Source organism: Rhinopithecus roxellana, chromosome 3 (assembly GCF_007565055.1).
Source record: "Rhinopithecus roxellana isolate Shanxi Qingling chromosome 3, ASM756505v1, whole genome shotgun sequence".
Taxonomy (NCBI): Eukaryota; Metazoa; Chordata; class Mammalia; order Primates; family Cercopithecidae; genus Rhinopithecus; species Rhinopithecus roxellana.
Window position 1 is genome coordinate 64,050,297 of NC_044551.1, and position 13,126 is coordinate 64,063,422.

Genomic DNA, 13,126 nt, shown 5'->3' on the forward strand with positions numbered 1-13,126 from the left:
TATGCACCTGAGGAAATGCTGGGGCAATGGAACCTTGAGGAAGGGGAGCAGCCCGGAGCCGTTTAATGGATTCTGATTGCGTATTTTAAAAATGGATCATTCCCAGTAAGGATGTGGTCATGGGAGGCTTGTCACAGACAGTGTCCAAATTGGTTTAATCCCTTTAAGGTGAATTTGGCAACATCCACCGAAAGCTTTAAAAACAAGCTTTGACTTAGCAATTATGCTACTGAGAATTTAAACTGAAAAAATAGGCAGGCAGGTGCACAAAACACGTGTATGGATGCATATCACCATATTTTTTTTATCACAAACTGTCAAACATTTTTGTATTTAATAATAGAGGTTTGGTTAAATAAATAATGATATATCCATATAGTGAACCATGCATAGGTGATGTGGAGACCTACTAATAATCACAAAAAGATATTTGCTATGTATTTTAAGTAAAAACAAAATATATATGTAAGTTTGTGTGTGCGTGTTTATTTATAGTGCAGACCTGATTTTATCTAGCTAGCCATCTCTATCAAAAAATGTCTTGAAGAAGTATGTCAAAATCTTAAAATTAACAAACATTCTCTTTTCACTTTTAATGTACTATTGTTTTATTTTTTACCATGAGCATACGTTTTATCATAAAAAAAGTAAATCAATAATAAAGGCATTTTCATCTTGAACAAAACAAAGATATCCCATTTGGGGCAGCAGACACCACCCCAGGACTGTGGCCCCTGTGCCAACAGCCTACTCATAGACAGGGTAGAGATGGCACGAAGAGGTCCTCTGAGGAGCTCGCACAGCCCCTGTGTCTGACCACCAGTGTCCCTGCTGTTGGGCACAGTGATTCAAGGAGGCCTCACTTTGGGCTTCAGTTTGCAGGGCTGTAGGGATGGGCATGGCAGTTTCATTTGATCCTGTCTTTAAGACCTTGACCTTTGATGAGTCAATAGGCAGGCCTCCAGGGACAGGCTGGACACTGAGGAGGAACAACAGCAAGGGAGGGGTCCTGGGGTGCAGCTAGACCAGGCTTCTGGGAGGGGAGTGCAAAAAAGAAGGGTAGGGGCAATGATGTTCAATTTTGTTCACTTTTTGATGCTGTCAGGCAACGAAGCTGTCTGTATCTTTAATCGTGTCAGGGGACAGGAAAGATCTTTTTAATGATTTTTGAGCGATTTCAAAAGCTAGAGTGAAAAATAAAAGCTAATACCCTTTGTAGATGAAAACACTAAGATTGTTGAAAGTCTGTTAAAATTTTTCAAAGCAACCCTCTGATAGTTATTTTTCCAGAACAACAGAGCTGTTAGGTGCCTTTTAGGATTTGAGCAGCAGTGTGGGGTAAGTCATGGCAACCAGTTCGTGCTTTCAGATGGAGCGTGGTCTCCTCATTGACTTGTATGTCTCCCATCCTGATGACAGAGCAAACCTCACCTCTTCTGGAAAAATCCAGGCCTAGCTTGGGGAAGTGGCTCAGGCAACTGGAGATTCAGTGAATAATTCAAGAGAAAAACGTTTGCAGGAAAAATAAAATTGTTTTTGTTTTAACTACAATTTTTTTCAGGGCTTTTGAACAAATTCCAGCCCTAGTTTTGTGACCACACCTCCCTGTCATCCAGGAGTCACTAGAAACTCAGTGGGTACTGTGAAAAACCTGAAAGCTACAATCATTTTGTTTCATACTGTGTGTGCATATGTGTACCTATTTATGAGTATGCTCACCTACTCGACCATCTCTTTTGTAAGGAGGTGAGTGAAACAGCACACAAACAAATCACCCCATGTTTCTGCCTAGGGTAGTGAGCACTGGCTTGATTCAGAAATTGAGTTGGAATCCCAGTTCTGTCTTCAGACTTGCTGTTTGACCTTGAGCAGTTTATCTAACACCTCTAGGCCTTGGTCTCCTCTTACACAAAATAAGAATAACATAGTCTCTTTCATGGCATTGTAGGGCCAAGCAATAATGTCCCTCAGGGGTCTCACCCTGTGCTTTGATCATACTAGTGACCGAAAAGCTGTTAAGATGATTTTGTAAATTACACATAAAATTGTCTTCTCTCCCCATGCACAGACATTCTAGAGGGCAGATGGTCTCCTTCCCCTAGTATCTGCTGCTACATGTAGTTCACTGCTTTGGACACAGGGGCATTTATTGCCTCTTTATTGAAGGACTGGTTGATTAGACAATTAAGGAGCAACCTGGCTGAATTCAGTAGATCTGGAACATAAACTCTTCACTCCCAAGGGCCCTGGGACTGAGAAGGTAAAGGTGGTAAGAACTTTTCATTAGTTCAGTGAGGACTCAGTGGGGGAGGTGTAAACCCCTGCTCTGCATATGGGCCAATCAACCCTACCTACCAAGCAGGAAAATTGTCCTTGGGTGTGTCTGGTCGTGAACAAGTAGGAAACACCTAGCCTGCTGCCAACATAATTCTGCTAACAGTAGGGCTTACACATCTGTTTTCTAAAAAGGAAAGAAAAATTGCATTCCCATTCACAGCAATGCCATGAAGTGGGTACAATAAAGTCTGCAGAGTCAGAAAGGCCTAGGTTCAAATCTTGACTCTGCCGCTTTTCAGCAGAGCAACTTTGGGCAAACTGACCTCTTGAAGCCTTCATTGCCCTGCTGTAAAACAGAAATAATAGAAGTTCTTCCAGCATGGAGTTGCCATGAATATTAGCAACAAGGCACCTGATGTAGTGTCTGGAACAAAGGAACCAATAATGGTACCGACTGGCATCTTGATGACAGTCCTATTTACTCTAATTCACTTGTACTTACTACCTTCAGAAATTAGTGTCAGATTTTTTTCTAGTAACATTAGAAGGCTACTCCTGCTACTCTGCTGTGGTCTTGACAAGAATAACTCTCAAGGTAATGCCCCATAAAATGAACTCAGCTCCCATTTGTTGTCCACTGGACTGACTCGCGGGGCTTCCCAGAAGAGTGATTACCTTGGGAATGAAGGCCCCGCTCCATGACTCCGTGCTTGACTTTCATGTGGCGTGTCAGGTTCCCCTTCAGGGTGAATTTGCTTGGGCAATAGAGGCACTTGAAGGGTTTGCTGTCCGAGTGCAGGTGCATGTGGCCCATCAGGTTGTGCATCCGGTTGAATTCCTTCCCACAAAGCTGTCAAAGACGGGAATGAGAACACAGGTTACTCTGCCTGAGTGAAGTCCCATCCAGGCCCTTGGAGCACAGATACCACTTCTACTTTGTTTGGACCTTGACATTTTAATCTGCTTGCAAAGAAAATGTCCATAAGGAAATCAGGAAGGAGCCTCAAAGGTGGAGCAAGTAGGGGTAGATTCATGAGATTTGTTCCTGGAGTTTAGAGACCTTTAAATACAAAGTAAAAATATCAAAGCTTGTAAAACTTCTTTTCAATAAAAGCTTTGGAAAAGGAGAAGAGCTGATCTGAAAAGCAGTGGCTATGAGTGTTCCTCCTTTACTAATAAGAATGTGATTATGTGTTTAATATTTATGCAGCATTTGCAATATGGAAGGCATTGTTCTAAGTCTACCATGGAATATCTTATTTAATTCTCACACCAATCATATGAGATGGTTGCTATTACCATCCCCATTTTACAGATGCACAATCTGAGGACTTACATCACTTGGCCAAGCCACACAAGTAGTGGGTGCTGAAGCTGGATTAATGAACTGAGGCCATCAGATGCCAGAGGCCACATGGTCAACCACCAGACCATACTGTGTGTCTCCCAACACAACTCTTCTGTACCAGGCAGCAGAGAATAAAAGAGTACACTGTATTATTATATAAGACGTAACACACAATGCTTTTTAAATTGCTTTATTTTCTAATTACTGGTGTGGATTTCAAAGTTAAAAAAATGAAAAATCATCTCAGGAAGGAGTGTGTCTTTTCTCTGGGTAGAAATTTGAAGTAGTGAGACTGTACAAAAAGTAAACATGTTTTACTCTTTCTTTCTCATCATTCTATTTCAATCGAACTGCAAATACATGAAGGACAACTGGTTCTCCCACTGCTTTTGGAAGAAGAGCAGAACTTTCTTCTCACAGGTGATTTTGTATATGCAGAAAGAGGAACCCAGAAGCAGACCGCTTTGGGGGAGCTTTTGTTGTCCCCGAGCCTTACTAGAACAGGAAAATTTCAGCCTTTCCTTGGCTGTGGTAGGAGGAATGTAAACAGTGATTTTGTGTCTGTGATTGGACAAGAATGTTAAGAGAGAAGAATTCTCCTTCCCTCCCCAACCTCAGAGGCCAGTGGAGCTGGGGCAGCACTATGTAGTGAGAGAGGCCACAGAGACCCTCAAGGTGAGGCATCCTCTGAGCTTACACCAGTTTTCCTTCCTCGCTGAGATATATTTTCAGGGCCAATGTTGGGGATTCTGGATTAAATTTTTATTAATGAAGGCAACAATTTCATTAGTTGGCTATGGGAGATGAGTGTTGAGCTCGTCTTGGAAGAGTAGACAGACCTCTCCAATGACGATTTGGGGAGTTTAGCCTAGAAGAATGCTGGGTCCACGTATGGATAATGAATGGCTGGTTCTGTATTCTTGAACGATTCATGTTTGAGAATTATAAGTACTTTCCCCACTTTTGCTCTCTCTTACTAGCATGAATGAATTTGGCCTACTGGGTGGGGTTCCAAGCTCAGCATCCAGACAGAGCATCTGCACACCACATTCATTTGAAAATGGTGACCTAAGAGGAGAAAAGGATGACAGAACTGGTCTAATTCCAACTTTCGCAAGAGAAGCAATATGTAGGATAGATGACTCTTTTATTCTCAATTGAGATAATTTATTAAGATACATCAATCTGTGGCTCAGACATGCATATGTGTAAAAGTTCTATTAGAGTTATGTTTATCAGCTTAATTTGCCCCCTTCTCCACCATCATGGCTGAAACCTCTTTTTTTTTTTTTTTTTTTTTCTGAGACAGAGTCTCGCTCTGTTGCCCAGGCTGGAGTGCAGTGGTGCCATCTTGGCTCACTGCAGCCTCCACCTCCCAGGTTCAAGAGATTCTCGTGCCTCAGCCTCCCAAGTAGCTGGGACTACAGGTGCCCGGCTAATTTTTGTGTTTTTAGTAGAGATGGGGTTTCTCTGGCCATGTTGGCCAGGCCAGTCTCAAACTCCTGACCTCAAGTGATCCATCTGCCTCAGCCTCCGAAAGTGCTGGGATTACAGGGGTAAGCCACCATGACCAGGCCAAAAAGAAGCTTTGAAGCTAGAGATTCTACATTAACGATTTCCAGTCGTGGGTCATTTTTAGAAAAAGCATACCTTATTTAGATTGTGGGATGGTTCCTGGTTATTTGGAGTGAAGTTGCTGTTACAGTTGCTGAGCATAACCAGTATTTGGTTCATATATACTCTCACTCAGGAGACTGCAACACGCGTTGAAGCTTTGTCTGCTTTTTTATTTATTATCTGCCTAGTATTGGTGTGACGCATCATAGTTCCTCAGTAAGCATCTGCTGAGTGAGGAAAGGGGTGGGAAACACAGCCACGGAAGAATTGATCAAATGAAAAGCCATGAGTGGTCAAGGACAAGGCATGCAGGGGGAGAGAAGCTGAAGGCTAGAAGATCCATCAGGCTACTATACTAGTCCAGGCATGAACGGGGTCTCGTGGTCCTATAGGCCAGAAAGAGGCCATTGAAAAGAAGTGACAAGCACCTTCTGCACTTGGCTCGCATGATGAGAGAAATTCTTCTTTCAGTTATTATCTGTGGTTGCTGAAGCCTTAGAAGCTGAACTGGTCTGAGAAGGTTTTGTAAAGGGGATGGAATTTTAGCCTAACCACGAAAAATGTGTAAAGTGTACTTTGTTGTACACAAAGATAAAGTCTCTTCATGAGATATTTTCAGACACTTCAATCAAATTCTTGTTGCTGCCACACCTTCTGGGACCTTGGGGTATTACAGACCTTGCAATTCACCTGCCCCAATGTCCCATCTATTTCCCTTCCCCAACTCCATGCACAGAGGTGTGCACCTAGTAAAACGGTGTCTGGGCTCTAAACAGCATCCCAGGTAGTCTCCAATAAGCTGACTTCCTTTTCTTTGTAGCCAACTCAGTATCAAGCACAGGACTACACATATAGTACACTTCATGAATGCCTAAGTCTTTGGGGAAATAAACAAGTCAGGGAAACATCATTACTTCATGCAAAATTCTAAAAAGCAGCCATTACCAGCTCTCATTCTTTTCCCACAAAACCTATTAATTTTCAAACTAAACTCCTCAGTGGCAGAAGGATAGAGTCAATTAACCCAGGACCTGAGATACTCGGGCTCCACTCACATTTGGGCGGTAGGTACTTAGCTTCTTCCTCTCAGCCTCTGACTCTCCACCAAGCCTTTTGGTCCTTATTCAGAACACTTGGCTTCCTCATCTTTCTCAGAAGATTGTCCTCATGTGAAAACACCCAAGTGTATGGAGATATTTTATGTCTGTGAAACTCAAGAGAGAAACCTCTCAGACACTGTTAGTAAAATGAGGCCAGAGAAAGAGGATGGGGCCAGTGAATCACGGTGCTCTTGGGTGGAGTCTGAGATGTAAGCCCCAAGCAGAATTTTCACAGTAGGGGAGGGGAGTTAGACCAGAGGGAGGAGCAATGGATGGGAGGGACCACCAAATCTCTAACTTCTTCTCCAGAGAAAAGCAGCCATTGAAATCAAGGCCTCCTTAAATCATGCAATGTGAAGCGAAAAGTGTGCCCAAGCAGGACTTGCTGAATCATCTCTGCCAAGGTCTGTGGAGATGAAAATAGGAGTGGATGTTGGTTCAGGAAGCCACTGGAGTGGGGAGGACTGTGATCTCATTCAGCAGGTGCGCTTCTCCACCAGAGTGCCCCCGCTTGACCTCTCGGTCGCTCCAAGGAGCACCATCAGTGTGTTGCAACGTGAAATCTCAGCTTCTCCATCCACCCACTTTTTGAGATAGAGATGGACCTCAAAATGTAATAAAAAATGGAAACAAATATTTTAAAGTGCCCTTTAAACATGGGTCGCATGGGTTATTAGGCTTTGAGATGTCAGAGTAGAGAGAGGAGGTGCAGACCCAGAAAGGCAGAGAGCTTGCTCCATTTTCTCTTCTGTATAATGTTGATAATAATCATCGTTTCCTCTGAAGGTTGTTGTGAGGATCAAGTGAGATAATTCACAAGAAGGGCTTGGCAAATAGTAAGAGTTCAATAAATATTAGCTCTTTTTACTATCATTATTGTGTATATAGTAGATTCTTTTACATTCCAGAAATGGAAAGCTCTTTGAAGATGAGGGGAATATTAAAGGAAGAACCAGATAAGGAATCCGCTGACTAAATACCCGCTAGGCTACTTGAAGTGTAGTAGAAATGCAAGCAGTTGTGCCTGCCCCAGGTCTGGGAAATGATGGAAAGAGAAGCTCCATCCAAGGCTCGGGGCTGGGAGAGGGCCGAGTTATTTGGCTCCCCCATCCTTAGTCTGCCCTTTGAACAGCTGGCGGATGCCTGTGTGCTCCGGGCCTCCTCATCCCAGCTTCCTGGCACCCTTCTCCTCCCTGGTCCAGGTCCTGGAGGCACCTTGGGCACTTGCCATGAACCCCAGTGGCCATGCTGACAGCCATGGAGAAGTTGACTGTGGCCAGAGACAGGGTGATAGTGCGGGCAGCCCCTGGGCTGGGGCCAGAAGCAGCACACTACCTCGCCCCAGCCAGCCTGGTGTGAGCTTTAGAACTGAGATGCACCAGGAAGCCTGTGTTTTCCTATTCAGAAAGAAGAGGTCAGAGAGCTGTGGCCTGCAGCTGAGGAGAATGGCCTCCGTGAAACTGCCCTTCCCGCACATTCTTCTCCCTCTCTCTCTTTTAATAAGAAGGGTGTTCCTTTCCTCAAAGGGAGAGAGAGGGAGGGAGGGAGAGAGAGACTGTAAACTGTCCAAAAGGACCGTGAGAAAACAGGAAGCTTTGAAAAGTACAAGAGAAAGCAAGATGAAATCTATTTGCAGGCGGGCCCCTGGGGACATGTGAGGCATTGTTAAGCAGGCAGTTCATACAGCTATATCCTTCCTTCTGCTGAGGAGGGCTTTGCTGCCAGAGGCTGCTATCTGGTCACTGCCTTAACCCCCTCCATGCCAGCCTGAAAACTCTGACCCCAAGCACTGGGCCCCTCAAAGTCCCGCATCTGGTTTCTTCCTTCTTGGAGCATCAAAGAAAGTGAGGGGAAAATGGAGCCAGTTTGACGACAGTGGTGGGCCCCTCTGCGGGGAGACCTCATCCCTATTCTGACAGCTCTGCCCTCTGGCCTTCAGTCTTATGCTACAGACAAGGTTTCAGATGATCTGGTGATTCATAACTCAGGCAGCTCCCGGCTTCACCCATCTCAAAAGAGAATTTGTCCCGGAAATTCTGGATGGCTGCTTTTCCTGGACAGGTTTCCCAAAGACGGCAGCTGGTTCTTAGCTGTTATGGAGTTTGGCCACTACAAGGATAGGATCCAAATCAACCCCTGTGTGCTTACCCAGAATCTGGGAAGCATATTTCTGAAAAGTGGCTTAAGTCTACAGGCGCAGGTCTCTGGAAAAACTCCAGCTGGCTCCAAGAAGCACAAGTCCAGAAGTCCAGCCAATAGCAAAAGAGCCCAGAAGGGCAGTAACTTTTTTATAAGGGAAAAAGAAAAGAAACATGGAATGGAAACCTTTCCTCTCCTCTAATTTTCCATCCTATTGTTAATGCCTAATCCCACACTGAGTGTACATTTCTGCTTGCTAGGGACAGCTGTTTCCACTGAGCACAGGCCTGGAGAAGATCAGTTCATATTGAGACAGGAGGAAGGATGTATGTTAAGAAGGAATTTTAATGGTGAGAATCCCAAAAAATTAGAATCGGTTACTAAAAGCTTCTTCCTTGCTGTGAGTTTTTGGGTAAAGGAGAGAGTGAAGACTGCCTCCTCTGCCCAGCCATGTCAATCACGAGACGTGAAGTGGATGGCTCTTCCCTGTTACGGCAACAAAACACAAGTTCAGTTGCTTGGGCTTGTCCTCCAACACCACGGAGCAGCCAGCCAGCCATGTCTCTCAGATGACTGTGAACTGCATTGCAACGGGCAAATGGCCCTTCATCCCTCTGTCAAGTCCCAAATCCCCAACAACCTTCACCCGAGGCCGAATTTCCAAGAATCTAGCACAGCACAGTTGGGAAGCAAGAACCACTGGACAGTGTCTTGAGATGGCTCACCCCACAGTGTGACCTGGAGCTAGTTTACAAATGCAAAGAGCCTTGTGACATAATCTGTAAATCCAGACATGCTCTGCAAGTCTGTTGAAATGAAGAAGGGCAATGGTACAAAGATGGCACCCAGCAGGTTGACACTGACAGGAGATGGGGACAGGGAGAGGAAGGCCCTGACTATATGCTTTGAGGACTGTCTCGGAGACAGAGGGCTGTGAGTCAAGGCGGCTGACACTTGTTCTTGTTTCACAAATGGCTAAGAATGGAGAAGGCCCACCTTCTCCATTGTTTGCAAGAACGCCCTTTCACATCCAATTCTTTTTGTCTGATGATAGACGACACTCTCTAGAGAGCCTTCTGACCTCTAGTGTGGTCTCCTGAGAGGACTTACCACCAGGAAGAAGCAACCTTTGCAAATGACCAGTCCAATTCCTGCGCCAGGCCCATCTCTCCCATTGTAAAATATAAGGGGAGCATTGCTTCAAAGCTGTCATTCTACTTTATGAACCACTCTCTTATGGGTTCTGATGGTGTGGACCAGACATGGAGCCTAATCTAACCTGAAGAAATGGGTAAAACAGTTTCTGAACTGTAAAGCTGACCATCTGACACCCTTTGGACCATGTACATGCACCATCATTGGAGTGGAGGAGGAAGGAGCCATCATTCGTGAAGGGAGGCCCTAAACATCAAGCTGGGATTGCTCATTGCATCAAGGGCTCTGGTTACATAGCACCTTGCAGTCTCTTGTGCACTGACACTAGAGATAACCCTCCAGATCCTCAGATACTACCTGGTCCAAGAAGTCCTCCAAGCCCCTGAGGGTAGAGAAGCAGAATGTCTTTGTATCCTCAAGCCACACACAGCCTACATTCATTTTGCCTGCTGACATAACCCTGTATTTCAGGAACATTTTCTGCCTGGTTTTACCACTACCACTGGACCAGAATTGATGAGGTGGAGGTAGGAGATGGTTGACTGGACAGATGTGAATTTTCAGGGGATTATAAACTATGCTAATGGCTCCCTTCATATTTTAACAACTTTACTCCACCACCATCAGTTGATAAGACAAAAAATTCAGTTAATGCTTGAAGCCCAAGAGTAAACTCAACATAAGGAATGAAGAATGGTAAAGAGACCTGCTTGTAACTCCGTTGTAGGAGACAGTAAACCCTTTGCAAGAAGAAACAGCTCTGTGAAATGTGAAGTGCTGTAGGGGCTCAATGAAGTGGGAAGGAAATGAAAGAAGTCCCCAAAGAGAGAGAGAAGAGGAGGCTGTGGAGTCCATTGCCACATGCAGCCAAGGCCTCACTTCATGGGCATATCACACAGGGTCCCATAGTCAGAAAGCTCCTGAGTTTGGCTTAATGCTCTGCTTTCATCATCTTGAAACTCCCAGTAATGTTTGAACAAGGAGTCTTGCATTTCCATTTTGCATTGAGTCCTGAAAAATATGCGGCCTGTCCTGCACGAAGCTGACTCTCGCTTTAGACGGATGTAAATTGACTTTCAAACCACTGGGAACATGAAGAAAAGGAGGGGAAACAGAAGTGGGTGGCAGGAAAAGGGCTGGAGGGAGAAGCCTCCCTCTCCCACCTCTGGACAATGCCCACACAGGTCTAGGGAAGCTCTGGTGTCTGACCCCTCACCCCTTCCAAGAGTTGCCAACGCAGGAAAGAAGTCAGCTTCACAGGGGATTCCTTCAAGTGGGGCCACACTGCAGAGGTATTAAAGCAGGAACAGCCCCTGGAAGCAGGGAACCCCACTTCAGGAGTGTGGATCAGCAGAGTATCATATGAACCCGATTAGGCACCCAGTAGCACACAGAGAAAACCTCCATTTCAAACAGAAGGGCTCTAATGATATCTGAATGTGGTAATTTCCCTCTTCTTCCCCCTCAGCCTTCTTCATGACCGGATGACACTTGGCCAGTACATTACTTGGATTAAACCCAGTCATGGCCAATGCTCTCTTGTCATTTTAGAAGTAGAGAGAGGAAACACTCTTGTGGGGTGGGGACAGCCTCGGGGAGCCGGAGCATTTCTGAGTAATGCCCATCGGCGCCTTGGGCTTTACCAATCTCCAGCTCACACATTTTCTCAGCTGATGAAATACAAACCCAACCAAATTAGTCTGATAGATATTTTAACTAAGATGCTCCATCCCTGTATTACATGGCACTTAGCAGTAGGTGAAAGGCACTTGAAGTGACTGTGCTCACAGTTATTCCACAGCCCCAGCAAGCATTTCTGAGGGCCTCTGAGGGGCTAGCTTTGAAGTCCCTCTCATCCTCTCTGGGAGGCCTGCCCTAAAAGTATACATATGGCTCAGCCCAAGTGTCAAGAGGCAAGGAGAGGAGTGGAGGCAGCAGCAGGGGGGAAGCTGTGCTAGAAGCTTCTCTGACTCCTTTCTATGTCCTGTTCATTGCCTTGTAAGGAGAAGGCTAAACTTGCTTTCTCCTCTCTAAAACAAAGGCTCTCCACATCACCTGCAACCCTTAACAGCCTCCTTCTTCAAAAGGGCCTTCCATGCTCAGACCTTTCCCTCGTGCCTGGCTCCACCCCGGGCACTGATGCCATAGTGAGACAAACAGGGCAGGCTCCTTAGGGACCTCCAGCCTGGCATGACATAAGTGGGATGTGCAGAGGGGCAGAGTGGCAGATGGGACCTGGGGTTGACCATGGACCTATTGTGAGCCCCCGTAGCCCCACTGATTAAATAGAGTAGAAGGCTCCCTGGGGACTCTTTCCTATCAGGCATTTGCGCAACTCTCTGGTTCCTCTCAAGTCCCACTGCCCACCTTGCATTTGAAAGGCTTCACGTCAGAGTGGACGATCATGTGTGCCTTGAGGGTCTGCTTCTGCACGAAACTCTTGTAGCAGAGGTGACACTGGTAGGCGCGGATGTTGGTGTGGATCAGCACGTGTCGCTTCATGTTGGCCAGCAGGGTGAACTCCCGCCCACAAATGCCACACTTATGCTCCTTCACACCCTGCAGGGGAGGGAAGATTCAGAAAAGTGGTGATTGACAGGTAGCATGCTTTCATCAGGATCATAGGCTTCATTTTCCTCTCTGCCACATCAATCCACAAAGAGCTTGGTGATAGATGTTGAGTTTCAAATGGTGTGGTTTCAGCCTTGTTAAATTACTATTTTCTTGAGAAGTGTTGATTATATAATCCTTTTTTTTTTTCCTTCTGAAAACCATAAACTAGCCAGACTGTTAGAGGAAAAGAAAGCTATTGCTTTCGTTGTTCCAGCTGCTGCTGGGGTTAAGTCTCCAGTGATAGTTCTTGAGGATTAATAGGCTTTTGTTAAGAACACTGTGGGCTGATATGCAATATGAGTCTATAATCCAGCTTTCATGATAATGAAAAAACAAAATCTTCCAAAATGATATTATTATTTCCCCTATGGAAACCAGTGTTCTCTTGGGTTCTCATTAACGGACTTGAAAATCCCAGAACATCTTATATCCACACTTCAGTAAATTACAACTTGATAATCACCCTCTCAAGCTGGTCCCCTGGGTTCCCACAGGCCACACTGACTTCCACAATGACATGGTTATGGAGCCTCCCCTAAGCCAGCTCCTTCTTATAAAGAAGTTTGGCAAGAGATAGCTTTCTGAATTAAGGAACAGGACAGGAGGCTTTCTTGTTTCCTTTCTGTGCATGAAGGTGTGTTTGAACCAAGGCCCTTAATTGAGAGCATTTCCAGGGACTCACAGCTTAAGCCAGGCATTCACCGATCCTGACTATCCATTGCTTCCCCACAAAGGCCTTTGCAAGAGGTCTTGACCCAGAATGACTTTTGGGAAGAAAAATTTAGAGAACCAGGGCACTAAACTGAAGGTTACCATAGAATTGGAACAAGTTGCTTAGTTAACAACCGTACTTGATGAAATCCATATTGCCTGATAT

The 13,126-nt window shown here is 45.3% G+C and overlaps 1 protein-coding gene across 1 annotated transcript in view; it reads right to left on the bottom strand.

Moving 5' to 3' along the window:
- The window catches only part of ZNF366 (zinc finger protein 366), a 67,790-nt gene that overhangs the window by 4,409 nt on the left and 50,255 nt on the right, over positions 1-13,126 (bottom strand). The window contains exons 3-4 of the mRNA XM_010380271.2: positions 12,004-12,195; positions 2,953-3,127 (exon numbers count right to left, since the gene is read on the bottom strand). Coding sequence (XP_010378573.1) covers positions 2,953-3,127; positions 12,004-12,195 — 367 coding nt within the window. The remainder of the gene's footprint in view (positions 1-2,952; positions 3,128-12,003; positions 12,196-13,126) is intronic.